This window comes from Equus quagga, chromosome 2 (genome assembly GCF_021613505.1).
Source record: "Equus quagga isolate Etosha38 chromosome 2, UCLA_HA_Equagga_1.0, whole genome shotgun sequence".
Classification (NCBI taxonomy): domain Eukaryota; kingdom Metazoa; phylum Chordata; class Mammalia; order Perissodactyla; family Equidae; genus Equus; species Equus quagga.
Window position 1 is genome coordinate 27,212,544 of NC_060268.1, and position 16,388 is coordinate 27,228,931.

Consider the following 16,388-nt stretch of genomic DNA (forward strand, 5'->3'; position numbering starts at 1 on the left):
TTTCTGGAAGATGTCCACTGAGCAAGCAGGAAAGTGGCTGTGGAACCAGCTCTTTGAAATAGGAAGTGTGAGCAAGATTGGGCTAGACAAGTCCCTTGTTTAGGTACATGTACAAAACTGCTGAGATGATCCTAGGTGCTTTCTGATCTCTGTTTCTCTTACTTGTGTCTGACCTCAAAGAAGTCAGGGAGGGTGCTTCAACAGGCTCACTGCAGGGAAGAGGGGCTGAGGGGAAGGCTTTGATCTTCAACAGAAACAGGGACCTCTAGTTTGTGCAACATCACCCTCTGGAGGCCAGACACAGGATTGAGGATTCAGACTTCCCACAGGAAGCTCATCTGTGCTTTCCTTTTATTTAGAGATACATCAAAAACTTCCACTGAACATGTTTCTTTCTTCCCTAACATATGTATATAACCCTTTGTAATAGGGAATATTAATCCTTGCTTCAATGAAAAACGAGGCCTGTAAAATAGAGGAGTAATTTACAGAGAAACTGATTACACCATAAGTCTGTCAGACTTTGGAGTCCATTAGAGCCTTTGTGTAAAAGCAGTGGAGCCATTCTTTATGCAGGGATAACCAGAGCAACCTCCCTAGGCTGGGCTTTGGATGGCCTTGCTGGCCGTAAGCATCAGATTGAGAGGAAGATGTGGTAGGATGCAGAGATAATTGCCTTGGCTGGTGAAAGCACAGATAAATTCAGACAAAGTAACAGCTTGGAACACAGGGCTTCATCAATGAAAATAAAGAAAGATAATCTTTGTCTATATCAAGCAGAATTGTGAAGATACAGTGGCTTTAGATCAACAATAATAATAATATTTGGATAAAAAGTGAAATCCCATTCCCATCTGCTTAGAACATGACTGGAATATTACACCCAATTCTGGGTACCACATTATCAAGAGAACAGAGATAGACTTGCATATCTACAGATCAAACTGAGTAGACAGATGAAAGCATTTCAAAATAAACACACAAATAATTTTTGAAAGAATTAAAGACTGAGTAAAAAATATATCAGCATTGGGGCCAGCCCAGTGGCACAATGGTTAGGTTAGTACATTCCACTTTGGCAGCCTGGGGTTTGTCAGTTAGGATCCTGGGTGCAGACCAACACACCACTTGGCAAGCCATGCTGTGGCATGTGTCCCATATATAAAGTAGAGGAACATGGGCACAGATGTTAGTCAGGGCCACTCTTCCTCAGCAAAAACAGGAGGATTGGCGGCAGATGTTAGCTCAGGGCTAATTTTCCTCAAAAAAAAAGAAATATATATATATATCAGCATTAACCCTGAAATCCTAGAAGTGTCACCAGCAGACTAGAGCTAAGAGAAATTTTTGAGAGGAATAAAAGATATGGGAGCAATTAGATAATGAAATCTATCACAGATAGGCCTCCAGCAATTTTATGGGGATGAAAGTCAGGTCTGGTAAAATGAGGGTAGTATTGATTGTGGCCAAATAGCATGATATAATTCTAAAAGAAAAAGCTTTTTCTCCCCATCTAATTCAGCTTGTAGACTCCTGGAACTGAGTCACCATCACAGGAGGATATCAATTTCAGGGAAAATGAGTGTCCAGGAGGAAAAATAATTTCCCCTCTACCTTTCTAGGTTCTTGGCTAAGGTCCTCTCCCAACCCCATAATAAAAGACAGATTAGCAGGAGAAAAACAAACAGAAGTTTAATAACATGTATACCTCCTGTATACAGGGGAGATACCCAGGAAAACTGAGTAACTCCTTGAAATGTCCCAAGCCATCACCTTAAATGCCATCTCCAGCTCAAGACCATAGATGTTGGTGGGGGGCACAGTGTGGGGGAGGAGGACCAGTTATGGGAGGTCATTGATGAGAGTTTATAGAGATTTAGAGTCACCCTTCTCTTACTGATACTGAGAGGGAGACATCCTTATAAAAGGAAATTTTCCTTGTAAATGTAAATGTCTGTTACAAAAGGATAACTTCTACACAGTTTTTAGAGCTTCTCCTATGTCTGCTATTTCTTAAAAATAAACAACTCAAAACCAATATGTCAAAGAGGCATATTTGGGGTGGCATGTTTTTCTCTTCTTCTTGAAAAATGAAGAAACCAGTTGCTTTCCCTCAGGCAATAGGGCCCTTTTTCTAAGGTCAGAAAGCCTCTTTCCCAGGGTTGTGATTGTTTCCAGCACCTTGAGATCAAATCTGTCCTTAAGATCCTCATTTTCTTGACTGTTTTTACCTGCACATTGTCTCTCACATGTGAGAATTGTCATTTTGAGGCTTTAAACATCCACGGATGATGTTTCCTATTCCAGCTATTGGAGTACCTTACCAACTCACCGTCTATCTCTCCAAAATCACAACTGATAAAAGAATAGAAATGCAGAAGAGGTATGCAACCAGAGAGGTAAAAGTCCCAGTAGAAAAGATAATAAACTATGAGACGACTGTAATGGAAATCATGATGAGTAAACCTTCAGTCTGGCATGGGTGTACGGGAGGAGTTGGGAGGGGTGGAGAGTGAAGGGAAGCAGAATATGCCACCTGAAAATGGGTCACTTTAGCACGTGGGTTATTTTAAATTGAAGGCAATCAAGGTCCATTTCTCAGGAAGAAATGTTTTGTTTTGTTTTGTTTTGTTTTGTTTTGTTTTTGGTGAGGAAGATTGTCCCAGAGCTAAAGCTGTGCCAATTTTCCTCTTCTTTATATGTGGGACACCACCACAGCATGGCTTGACAAGCAGTGTGTAGGTCTGTACCCAGGTTCCAAATCCATGAACCCCAGGCCACTGGAGTGGAATGAATGAACTTAACCACTATGCCGTTGGTCTGGCCCCAGGAGGAAACTTTTACCTCTCCTTTAACTCCTTAAAAGAATTTAGATAGAGGGCCTGTACCAGAAAAAAGAGCTATTACCAGAGATAACTTTTTTGTCTGAATGACCTACCTGAATGGCAGGGCAAACATCTAATTACCAAGTATCTGCTCTTCTTATCATCCTGTGAGTTAACCTCCTCCCCTTTGAAGCCCCAGGCCTCTATCCATTTCCTTGGCTCAGGATGACGTATAAGCCTCTATTGCTTGCCTGACTTCCTTTTGAGTCTCATATTTTTATGGGGCTCCCTTATGTGCAAAATTAAATGGGTTTCTCTTCTGTTAATGTATGTCTTATGTTAATTTAATTATTAAACCAGCCAAAGAAGCTAGAACGGAAGAGGGAAAATTTTTCCTCCCCTGCAAGAGTAAGGAGGTTGAAAAGCAGCATCAAAACATTGTTTATACTCTCAGTAAAAAGCTGCAAATTGACATATTTTGACTACTGTATTAGTTTCCTATTACAACTGTAACAAATTACTGCAAGCTTATCTAACAGTTCTGTGGGTTAGAAGTCCAACACTGGGCTCACTGGGCTAAAATCAAGGTGTCAGCAGGACTGCATTTTCTTTTTTTGGTGAGGAAATTGTCCCTGAGCTAACATCCATGCCAAACCTTCCACTACTTGGTATATGGGACACTGCCACAGCATTGCTTGATGAGTAGTGTGTAGGTCCACACCTGGGATCTGAACCTGTGAACCCTGGACCTCTGAAGCAAAGTGCGGTAACTTAATCACTACACCACCAGGCTGGCCCCCGGACTGCATTCTTTTCTAAAGTCTCTAGGGGTGAATTCACTTTCTTGTCTCTTCTCTACCAACCTCTACAGGCTGCCCATGTTCCTTGGCTCATGGCCCCTTCCTCCATCTTCAAAGCCAGCAATGCTTCATCTCTTTGACCATTCTTTCATAGTCATATCTCCCTTTGGTTGACCACAGCAGGGGAAGTTTCTCCAGTTTTAATTACCAGAGTGATTAGATTGAGTCTACCAGGATAATCTTTCTATCTAAAGGTACTTAACTTAACACATCTGCAAAACAACCTATTAAAAAACAGAACTACTTAAACATCACAGCATTATTTGCAGTGTTGACGAAAATAATCCATAACCAATCTGTAAATGAAAATTTGGGTGAGTTTATTCTGAGCTGAAATCTGAGGACCACGGCCCGGGACCTTTCTTCCCAAAGGAAGAAAGGGCACTGAAGAAGTGGGGTGCACAGAATGGTTATATACCCCCAAACAGGGTGTTTCACATAAGATTGAAATGTCCCTCCCAGAATAGTCACAAGATTGTCCTGTCGGCACAGCGCTTGATGGACACAGCAGGTAGTGGGTCTGCTATCTCAGTGGGCATAGCAGGAGGAAAGTCTATTGTCTCGAGCTGGTCAGTCACAGGTGAGTGCAGCAATCAGTTTCTAGCCTAAGGAAAGATGCTTAATCCTTAAGGAGACGCCAATGTTGGGAGGGGGAGGGAAGTTGCACCTTTATCTCAAGGGCCTTTGTTCTTGCCATAGGGAAAATCTAAAGCAGATATACAATGCATGCTCAATGGCCTCCGTCAGGCCCTTTTGAAAAGACAAGGTCAGGCCGAATTAGGTTTATACCAAATGGCTTCCTCATATTCTCCAATATATCCTATTGCTTGCCACTTTTATTTGTCAGCAGTAACCAAGACTTGGAAGCAACCTAGGTGTCCATTAAGGGAGGAATGGATAAAGAAGATGTGGTATATATCCACAAAGGAATACTACTCAGAAATGATGAAATCCGGCCATTTGTGACAACATAGATGGACCTTGAGGGTATTATGCTGGGTGAAATAAGTCAGAGGGAGAAAGTCAAATATCATATGATCTCACTCGTAAATAGAAGATAAAAACAACAGCAAACAGACACATAGAAACAGAGATTGGATTGGTGCTTACCAGAGGGGAAGAGGAGACGGAGGAGGATGAAAGGGGTGATTAGGCACATGTGTGGTGATGGATTGTCATTAGTCTTTGGGTGGAGAACATGACGTAATCTACACAGATGTCAAAATATATAACGATGTACACCTGAAATTTATGTAATGTTATAAACCAATGTTATTGCAATACAAAAAGAAAAAAGAAAACCATGAAATATCAAAAATAAATAAATAAGTAAAATGCAATGAGAAAAAAAAAACATGAAAAGGTAATGGCCTCTTTGTCTTGAGGGAGAAGGCAGCAGAGAAGGGAGGTTGGGGGCTTGCTGAGACATCAGGCTCAAGCTGCTTTAAAGATGTGCATGGTGTTTAGTGGCAACTCACACAGTGGATGTGAGTCCCCTTTGCTAAAGAGAGAAAGGCCTCTGTTCTCCTGGCTGGATCTCCACACGATTCAGTGGCTGTTTCCGTAGCTTCTGCTGAAAGGAGACACATTTTTGCTTTTCTAAACAGGGGCCTCCAAGCAAAGTGATGGTTGAGTTGGGAACACTGATTCTGTCCCTGTTATACTGCATTTTCCTCGTTGTTGGATCAAGGGAGGGTGTGACTCTCATCGCTACTTATGTGCTCTGTTTTTAGCTCTTTCAACTGATTTATAGTCTGACCTTGGGGAAGATCCTTGACCTCTCCAGGTGTTTTTCCTCTCCTCCTGTTTCTCCTCATCTGGCCAGAGCACTGTTTGTTTATTCATTTACTGACCTATTTAGTTGTCGCCACTGTTGTTTCTTTGACATTACTATGTTACAAAAAATTGTAAACTAGACAAAAGAAAAAATGCATTATCATGAATGTAACAGCATCCTTGTTAGTATTTTGCTGTATTTCTTCCCATTATTTCTCTGACATTTTAAAAATATAATTGCAATCATAGTGAATAAAAAAAAAGCAGAACTACTTAAACTATGGCACAGAAAATACCTAGTAGCTACACAGTCTTTCATTCTTATGAAAGAACAGAAGGCGGGCTACTCATAAGTATAGAGCAAGCAATACAATGATAAACATTAAGACAAAAAATTTAAAAACCTGACTCAAGAAGAAACAGAATGTTTTAAGAATGGGAGAAAATGTTGAAAAATATCTGCTTAATATATCCTGAAAAACTCAACAACAAAGATTCAACAATCAGGAAGAGCTCTTAAAGTCTAAAAGTACTACTGTCAAAAATTTTTTAAAATTATTGAATGGTGTGAAAAGCAAAATTAAGAAAATCTCTCAAGACACATAAGAAAAGACAATGATTCAAAAAATAAAATATAATACTATAGAGAAAATCAATCTTGGAGATAACATAAACAAATAATATATGTTCCAGAGAAAGAGAATCAGAAAAAAGAGAAAAAATTACCAAAGAAAAGTGATAGAACAAATTTTTCTGCAACTGAAGGGCATTGTATCTTTAGATTAAAAGAGCCCACAAAGTATAAATATTGCTGAATAAAAAGATTTACACTTAAATACATCCTAGAAAATTTAAAACATCAAGAATAATGTAAAAAATCCTAGAAGTATATAGAGAGAAAAGTAAAAAGGATCACCAAAGGAAGAAAAAAAAAGAATCACATAGGCATTGGATTTCTTATCAGAACTAATAAATGTTAAAATGATGAAAAATTATTTGGAAAACTAGAGTTGAAAACTTAACTGAACATAAGGGCTGATAGATTTACCATTAGAAATAAAGAATTGCACTTAATCCCCCTGTTGTCTCTATGACACCTCACTTCACTCCATCCTCAGATGCCTCGGGTATTCCCTAATCCAGAAGCTGTCTAGTTCAAAATAACCAGAAAGGCAATCTTCAGTATTTTCTAGGTTTGATGGTAGCTTGTAGCCTGTACACAGGGTGAAGAAGGATATAGGAAGGGTATACTGGGTTCTAACTGCTCCCTATTCAGTCCAGTCTTTCAATCAATCCTTCTGTTTCTTTCCCATCCATCCTCTAGGCCTGGCACCATTTCACCAGCATAATGGGTGCTTCCAATTCTTGAGCATCTCCAGAATGCTGTAGCATCAATAGGAGTGCTTCCTCTGGGCTCACCCCACTGCACACACAGATTTTCTCTCTCTGCTAAACCAGTTCTCTCTTCTTCACTTGCTTTCCACCCTTTTAACATCTTCTTGATGTCTCCTGTGTTCTCACTATCTTTTCTGGTCACTTTGTGTTTGTGTGCTTATATATATTTTGAAATTTGTTATCAGCATTTTAGTAAGGTTTCAGGAGGGAGCAGAGATAAACATGAATATTTAATCAACTGTGTTTAACCAAAAATCTGGGACTTATTTATTTTTTTTACTGTATGCATTTTTTGTTCTCTTTCAAGCTTTGTGTTTTCCAGGTACATGCATTATTTTTCATTAAAAGAATTTTCAACATTTAAATCAAGAAGGAAGAACTAATAAAAATGTTAGAAAATAAAATGAGAGAGAGGTTATTGCTTCAGCTCATTTATTTATTCGTTCCTGGGCACAAACATCGCACTGCTCATCAAGCCAGGTGTGGCAACATCCCACATACAAAATAGAGGAAGATTGACACAGATGTTAGCTTAGCAACAATCTTCCTCAAGCAAAGAGAGGAAGATTGGCAACAGATGTTAGCTGAGGGTCAATCTTCCTCACCAAAAAAATAAATAAGCAAATAAAGGGTAACATCTGATTTCAGGAAAATATTTCCTTTTACCACAAATATAAGGAGATTGGGGGGTAGAACAAAATGCCACCTCAGAATGTGACGCTTTGGCATGTAGATTTTTTTGAGCTAAAGACAATCGGGGCCCAGCAGACTCAGGAAGAATTTTTACCTCCCCCTTAAGTGCCTGAAAGCATTTACATAGAGAGCATGTACCAGAAAGAGCTATTACCAGAGGTAACTTTTTATATCAGAAAGACTTATCTGCATAGTATGGCAAACATTTGTTCACTGAACGTCTGTTCCTCTCATCTTCTTGTGAATTGTCTTCTTCCCCTTTGGAGCCCCAGACCCCTACCCCCTTCACCTAAGCTCAGGATGGTATGCAAGACTCAATCACCTGGCTACCAGAGAGTCTCATATTGATATGGGGCTCCTATATGTATGAAAGCTGTTTTTCTCCTATTAATTTGTCTTATGTCAATTTAATTATTAGGCAAGCCAAAGAATCTAGAAGGGGAGAAGGGAAAAATTTTCCAACCCCACAAGATTATCAAAGAAGAAGTAAAATAGTAACATAAAATCAGTCATGAATCATTAAAAATTTAGATTTTATAAGATTTGACAAATGTGAATTGCTTAGGTTAGGATATGCTATTAAGTGGAAGTTAGTCAAAATACCAGTATGCGGGGTCTTAATTTTTAACAAGACTTTAATGGAGAAAGTATACTTGATGTTAGCCATGATTTATCCAGATGACAGGATTCTTTTTTAACTTTCTATTTTATATTTTTTGGGTTTTTTTTTTCCTATAACACGCAGTTAATATTTTTATAACCATGAAAAGTTGATAATTGCTATTAAGAGATAACAATCTTTTCATCAAGAAGGGTATTCTTTGACATTGACACTAAGATGTCCTTGATAGGAGAGAACTCTGAATGGTCCATAAAGTCAACCCAAAAACCCGATATCTAACTAAGAAATCACTAACTCCCCTTAATTGTTGATGCAAAACGCTCTAGTATTTACCAGGCCATTTTGAAACTGATCTTCTTTTAGGATGTTTAAAATGTCTATATGTTTAAAACACAATACAGACTCGAAGGTCTATAGCCAAAAAAATGAAGTGGGGTTTCAGCCTTAGTCTCAGGTTTGGGAGACTAAAAAGATAATAGAAAAGATCAGCAAAAGTAAGTGACAGGTTTTTGAAAAAGATAAAATAGATAAACCTTTAGCTAGTCTCATCAGGAAAAAAAGATAGAGGACTCAAATAAAATCAGAATTGAAGGAGGCAACATTACAACTGATATCACAGAAATACAAAGGATCATAAGAGACTGCTATGAACAATTATACACCAATAAATTGACCAGCATAGATGAGATGTGTAAATTACTAGAAACATACAACCCACTAAGACTGAATCAGGAAGAAATAGAAAATACGAGCAGACCAGCTACTAGTAAGGAGATTAAAACAGTAATCAAAAACATCCCAACAAACAAAAGTCCAGGACAAGGTGATTTCATGAAGGAATTCTACCAAACATTTAAATAAGAATTTATACCAATTCTTCTCAAACTCTTCCAAAAAATAGAAGAGGAGGGAACACTTTCAAATTCATTTTATGAGGTCAGTGTTACCCTGATACCAAAACCAGACAAGGATACTACAAGAAAAGAAAATTGCAGGCCAATATCCTTGATGAACATAGATGCAAAAATCCTTAACTAAATATTAGCAAACCAAATTCAACAGTTCATTAAAAGAATCATACACCCACCATGATCAAGTTGGAATTATCTCTTGGAGGCAAGGATGTTTCAACAGGTACAAATTAGTGTGATGCACCACATTAACAGAATGAAGGATAAAAATCATATGATCATCTCAATAGATGCAGAAAAAGCATTTGACAAAACGCAACATTCATTCATGATAAAAAACTCTCAATAAAATGGGTACAAAATAAACATATCTCAACACAATAAAGGCCATATATGAGAACTCACAGCTAACATCATACTCAACAGTGAAAAGCTGAAAAATTTTCCTGTAAGATCAGGAATAAGACAAGGGCACCCACTTTCACCATTTTTATTCAAAATAGTGCTGGAAGTCCTAGCCAGAGAAATTAAGCAAGAAAAAGAAATAAAAGGCATTAAGATAGGAAAAGAAGAAGTAAAACTCTATTTGCAGAAAATGTGATTTTCTATACAGAAAATCCTAAAGATTCCTCCAAGAGGGTGTTAGACCTAATCAATGAATTCAGTGAAGTGTCAGGATACAAATCAATATACAAGTATCAATTGCATTTCTATACACTAACAAAATATCTGAAGAAGAAATTCAGAAAGTAATCCCAATTACACTTGCATAAAAAAGAATAAAGTACCTAGTAATAAATTTAAGTATACAAATTTACAACTAGTAGATAAATAAGTACTGGAGAGATAATGCACACCATAGTGATTATAGTCAACAATACTGTATTACAAACTTCAAAACTGACAAGAGACTAGATCTTAATTGTTCTCACCACAAAAAAGAAATAATAATTATGGGACATGATGTAGCTAACGCTCCAGTGGTAATCATATTGTGATATATTTATACATCAAATCAAAATGTTGTACACCCTAAACTTGCACAATACATCAATTATATCTAATTTTAAAAAGCCTGATGGAGGAGAGAAATCTTGAATACATTCACAAATTTCAAATTCACTGTCATAAGCTTAATCCAGGCTATTACCACCCCTCACCCGAACTATTCCAGCAGTCTTCTAACTGGTCTCCTTACTGTGTTTCACCCTACAATCCGTTCTCTACATAGCAGTAAATGTGACAATATTAAAACACAAATCAGATTATGGCAACATGGAGCATTCATTCAGTCAATGGTTTTGACACTATACTCAGAATAAAATTCAAACTCCTTACAAGTATCTGAATGATCTGGCCCCAGATTACTTCTTCTATCTTTCTTATACTCCTGATTTTCACCCCTCATTAATTGGCTAGCTTTGCCTAGTTCTTTCTTATCCTTCAAGTCTCAGATTAAAAGTTATATTTTCACAAAAACTTGTACATGAATGTTCATAGTAGCATTATTCATAATAGCCAAAAAGTGGGAATAATCCAAACGTCCATCAATTGACAAAAAACCAAAATGTGGTTTATCTATACAATGGAATATTATTCAGCCTTAAAAAATGAATGAAAATCTGAGACATGCTACAACATGGGTGACCCTGGATGACATTATGCTAAAGTGAAATAAGCCAGACACAAAAGGACAAATATTGTACAATTCATTCCACTCATATGAGATACTTAGAATAGGCAAACTACTTACTTATATGACACAAATCTGTATATTTCAAACCTTGGTGAGTGGACTCAGTAGGCAGAAAGAATATTCCTGGAAGCAATTCCTACACCAGGAATGGATAGCAGAGTTTCAACTATACACAGAAGTCACTGTGAATTCACAACTATATCTTACTTAATGCAAATTAAATGTGTTGCTAACTTAATCTCACCTTGGCCTGATTCCCAAAAATGTCTGAAGCCACTCCAACACCACTGAAACAAGGGAAAGCCTGATAGAGAGGTAACTAGTATGGGAAGAGACTGGTTTTAACCAATTGTTGTTAAAATAGCTTACTTTTGAAATGTTCACATAAAGACCACGTGACCACACTATAGGATTCCTCTTGGCACTGGTCTCCATCAGGTCTCCATTGGGTCTCATTGGGTTCTTTAAAAGCTCTGCCTGTCTTTGTGCCATAGTCTTGCCCTACCCTCCCCGCATGAGCCATCTCAGAGCACAGACTGCGATCCTTCTAAAATATAAATTAGATTAGACTGCCCTATTTAAAACCTTTCAAATGCTTCGCATTACATGTAGAATAAAATTTGAACCTAGCCATAATGGTACAAGGCCACATATGATCAGGCCCCTGACTCCCTCTTTGCCGTTATCATCTACCACTCTCCTCACTGCCTTCTGGGAACATCAGCCTTCTTTCACAGATATACCAAACTTGCTTCTGCCTAATGACCACTGTTGCATTTGAAAATTCTTCCTCATCCCATGTCTTAGCACCTGCTTTTTTGTCATTTTTTTTGTCATTCAAGACTCAGTTCATATGTCACCTCTCCAGAGAGCTCCATGACCACTGTGAATCTCTTTCCCATCACCCGGTTTTATTTTCTTAATGTCACTTGTGTTTTGAAGTCATTTGTTCCATTGTTTCCTTGTTCTATTTCCCCACACAGTAGAATAAAAATTCCAGATGTGCAGGAAACTTGTCTATGTTGTGGAATAAATTATCTTCAATCACTACACCAGTGCCTATCATAGTGTCCTACAAAATAAATACATGTTGAATGAATATGTTTGAATGAACTCCAAATGAAATAATTTTGGCTACTTCTCTCAGAGAAAAGAAAGCAAACCCCTGGTTGCCTAGTAGGGCCTGAGTCTGGGGTTGAATCGTGGGATGACCTTGGCCTCGTTTGTCTTCTTAACCAGTGTTGCCTGAGTCACTGAGACCTGCTGGAGGTGGGTGGTTCTGTAGAACAGAAGACAAGGGATAAACCATCACTTCATAGGGACCTCAAACTACGGTTTCCTTAGAAGTCACTAATTAGAAACCGTCAAAATTTGTTTCTTTATTTGTTGACTTTTCTGAAAACATTCTGCATATTTATCACTGTAAATAATTTGATTTACATGTTTCTGAAAAGGTAGCAAGAGAGTGGGGATTAAGAATGTGGGATCTGAAGTCAGATTACTTCTCTTCCAATTCTGCCATTTAGCAACTTAACCTTGTAAAATCATTTAACCTTTTACTTTTTAAGCTTCTTTCCCTTGTTGTGAAAAAAAGAAATGAAGACAACACAGTATCTGCATCATAAGGTGTTATGGAGATTAAGTGATACTAAAGAGGTTTGCGCAATGCTCATTGCATGTAAGTATTTCCTAAACATTAGCTACTTTGCTATTATATTGCTTATTCAGGACCTCCAAGCATCAGAAGTTATGAATACAAGTATGACAATGCTTTTTGGGTTTTTTTGAGGAAGATTAGCCCTGAGCTAACATCTGCTGCCAATCCTTTTTTTGCTGAGGGAGATTGGTCCTGAGCTAACATCCTTGCCTGTCTTCCTCCACTTTATATGTGGGACACCTGCCACCATATGGCTTGACAGTGGTGCATAGCTGCACGCCTGCGATTGGAACTGGTGAACCCCGGGCCGCCAAAGTGGAGCCCATGAACTTAACCACTATGCCACCAGGCCAGCTGGACAATGCTCTTTTTTATCTTCCTTAAAACCTGAGCCATATGTTAATATTAAAAGGTAAGTTGTACCAGCAACACATGAACATTTGTAAGTTTCTCACCATAGTAACATATTTAGCGTATGCTCACTGACACTCTAAATTCAACTCTGAACTGGATACTTGCACTGTTTACTTAAACATGCATCTGAATGTTGCCATTGTTTTTAGAGCCTCTGAGAACTCCTAGTTAGTATTATATAGTTATAAGCATAGAAAGAATTAAAATACTGAAAAATGAATCAGGAAACCTAAGTCTGTGCAACGCTGCTGTCCAAGTCTTCCCCACGGCAGAGCAGCGGCTGCAGGCCCGGCTGCAGTTTGGGCACAGGCTGCAGATCACCTGGGAGCACTGTGCCCCCGCTGCACAGAGGTAGGTGGCTGAGTCTTCCACTCGGGAGGCTGTGATGTGCAGAGTACTATACAGTTCCTTAGAATTTATTGTGGAGTTTAATCTTCCATTCTGCTTCATCCCTGAAGTCATGAAAAACAGACTGATGAGGCCACCCCCAGGATTCTGTCTGAACCACTGCACAGGGTTCACTGTGGAAAAGAAATTGCACCTCAGAGTGGAGCTGCTTTCCTCCTGGAGGCTCAGGGCTGAAGGACTCTGCTCCACCTTCACCCCTCGCATCCCTGCTGGAAAGAGAAAAACAAACATGTATAATGTTACTAGGGAGTGATTGATGAAGTTTGTAAACCTCTAAAATAACCCAAGAAACACCTAGGAATGTATAGGACCATCTAGGAGCTCTGTGTCAGCTCTCCCTTCTCTCCTTCCCACTGTCAGCTGCGGAACACTCCCCAGTCCCCCATCTGGGATGGCCTGAACTCACAGCAAACCTGGACCCACAGAAGCCCCAGCAGAGCTCCCAGTGTCTCTTCATGACCCCTTGCTCTGCTGCTGGGTGCCTTCACTCTGCTCTGGAGGGTGTCGAGTCCTGAGTTCAGACAAATTTTGTTCTTACAGTCAGTAAGTTCCACTAGAATCACTGAGCACCAATCACACACACACACCTGAGCTTTGTGATTTTGCTTCTGAACAGGAAACTCCACTCGTGATGGCCCAGTCCAGGCTGAGCGTATAGTGTCTCTCAGGTACGTGGATGTGGGCAGGGGAAGCAGTAAAGCAACATATCCAACAGTTCCAGCCTTTTTTGGAGAACTTTTTTAGGAAGGAAAGTGAAAGTTTGGATGGAGGGTAAGAAAAGTGAGAGGACATCTCAGAAGGAACCAGGGTGTCATCTGGGTTAATATGTCCTGGAAGATCTTGGTTTCAGGGACTCTACTTTCTAAACAAGAGTCAAAACATGTAGTTTGATAAAGAATTTGAGAATTTATTTATATGGAATGTCTAACAGAAGAATACTGTTTCATGGTACATATTTTGTTAATTTCCTTTGTTAGAAAAGTAAATACAAATAAATGAAATTAGACTAGTTTTGTAAATCTAGAAACTATAGATTGATATTCATACATGAACATAGCATATGTCTGCAATGAGACTTTGCTTGGTAGGAAAAGAAATAGAACATGTATAGGATGTCCACCTTGATCTCATTCCCACCTTCTCCCTTCTCCCATCCAACGTTTTCCCCCACCTGCGCATCTGCATGACTGATCTGCCCCGTGAACATGAGGTGAGGGCCATGTTTTGCAGTTCAAGCAAACGTTTCTCTTTTTCCCCCCAGTCTTGTCTTACACCTCTCCCTTTTCTCCTCTCTTTATTTATATTCCTTATTTCCCTCAATTCTTTGTCTTTTTCCTCAGAGGAGATAAAGGAGAAGAAATTTCATTGGAGATATTGGGACAATTTCTAAGTCAGTGGAGTAAAAGTTCATTTTAAGAATTTTTAGTTATAAAAATTAGGAAAAAAGGAAATAGATCATATAGATATTTCCTACTGGAGCCTCCAGCCCCTCTTGGATCTAACAGATGTCTACTCTCAACTGTGCTCCAATAATCACCTCTCTCATATTATCATAGCCCAGGCACTCCTCAGCCTGATCCAGTGACAGATTTATGGAGATCTGAGTTTTATCTTTTTGAGCTTGTGATAAAATGGAAGAGCTGAGTAAATGGCAGGAACACTCAGTGAATATTCTCCCTATAAGCATAGTGATTTCATTTTTTCACATTTTCTTCAGTGCCTTCCTCTAATTGTTGTTAACCCTCATCTCCCCATTCAGTTTGTCAAATATTCATACACAGATGGGACCTTAAGAAAAGTTCCTCAGCTAGAGTGAAGCCTAAGATGCCCTTAAAGGATTAAAACCACCAGTGTAGACTGCCACAGTACTCTCCTGTCTTGTCACAGATCGCTTGGCAATCGCCACACAAAACAGTCTCAGCCACTGTCCCATTTGAAGGGATTCTCTGAGCTAGTTCCAGTCTCTGGTCTGTTGGGGACATTGTGTTTTTCTCACAAAGTGTCCTTTTCTCATGAATCCTGATTCTTTGAAGATTAAGTAAAGACCATGTCAGCACAGGAACTAAGCAGTTTAGTCCCCTCTGCCCTACTTGTCTTTATAGAACATGAGATCTTACTGAAAACACCCCAGGTTGATCCCTTGAGTCACTGAAAGCCTCAGATTCACCAGAAGTTTGTGTTCAGCTCCCCCTGCAGTCACAGGCACTGTGTCACTCACAGCACAGAAGTACTCAGCCGAGTCGCTCCAATGGGCTGAGGGTTTCTTCAGGTGAAAGGAGGTTTCGTTCCTCCTAAATTCAGCCTTGAAACCTTTGATGCCTGGAACAAGGCTGATTCCAGACGTGTACTTGAGGAGAAGATGGAGTCCTTGGTTGGGATACTGCATGTACCAGAAGAGATACGGTGAAACAGAAGATGAATAGTTGCACCTCAGCTCCAGAGGGGCTCCTTCAGAGACAGTGACGTGGACGTCAGGCTGGGTCACTGACTGGGCTCCGGTTCCTCCTGAAACATCAGTGCTGTGTCAGTGAGACCAGGACAGACTTACCTATTAACAGAAGGTGTCTCTATCAGAGTCCAGTTGCAATACTGTACTTCTAGGGAACAAGGGGATGAAATGGAATTTTACTTACTCAGGGAAAAAAGTATCATAAGCACCAGTACAGGAACCAAGCTCATGGCTGAGCAGTGAAGAAGCTGTGGGATCCTTTTCAAAGATTTTCCCTGAGCAGGAAACAGCACTCTTGGAACAAGGAAGAATGTGTATGGTTGGTGCTCTAGAATCCTGCCTAAGCACCTTCCAGAGATGTTTGGAAGAGTCTCTTCCTTGAAAAATCTGGATGTTTTCTGACTTCTGAATCCTCTTCATATGTCACTGTCTGCAAAGAGCTCCAGCAGGGCACCTCAGCCAGCTCTCTGAAGGAGAGGCTGAAGGAATGACACAGTTCTCTAGCTGTAATTCTAGTTTGTGCAGCATCGCCCTCTGGAGGCCAAACAGAAGTAGCTCTTCTCACAAGCCTTGGCGTACCCTTTGCAGTTTCAGGCATCGTTAGAGAGGGACTCAGAAAGGAACAGGCTGTGCAATCTTCTCACATCAGGTAATTCAGGAGTATTCCTCCCTTTCAACTGAA

At 39.4% G+C, this 16,388-nt stretch overlaps 1 gene segment (V, D, J or C); it reads right to left on the reverse strand.

The window, feature by feature from the left end:
- Positions 1-15,370: 15,370 nt before the first annotated feature.
- LOC124235058 (T cell receptor alpha variable 8-4-like) lies at positions 15,371-15,936 on the reverse strand. The segment is given in 2 exon segments: positions 15,371-15,762; positions 15,891-15,936. Coding segments are annotated over 2 exon segments (438 nt in total).
- Between the last annotated feature and the right edge of the window lie 452 nt (positions 15,937-16,388).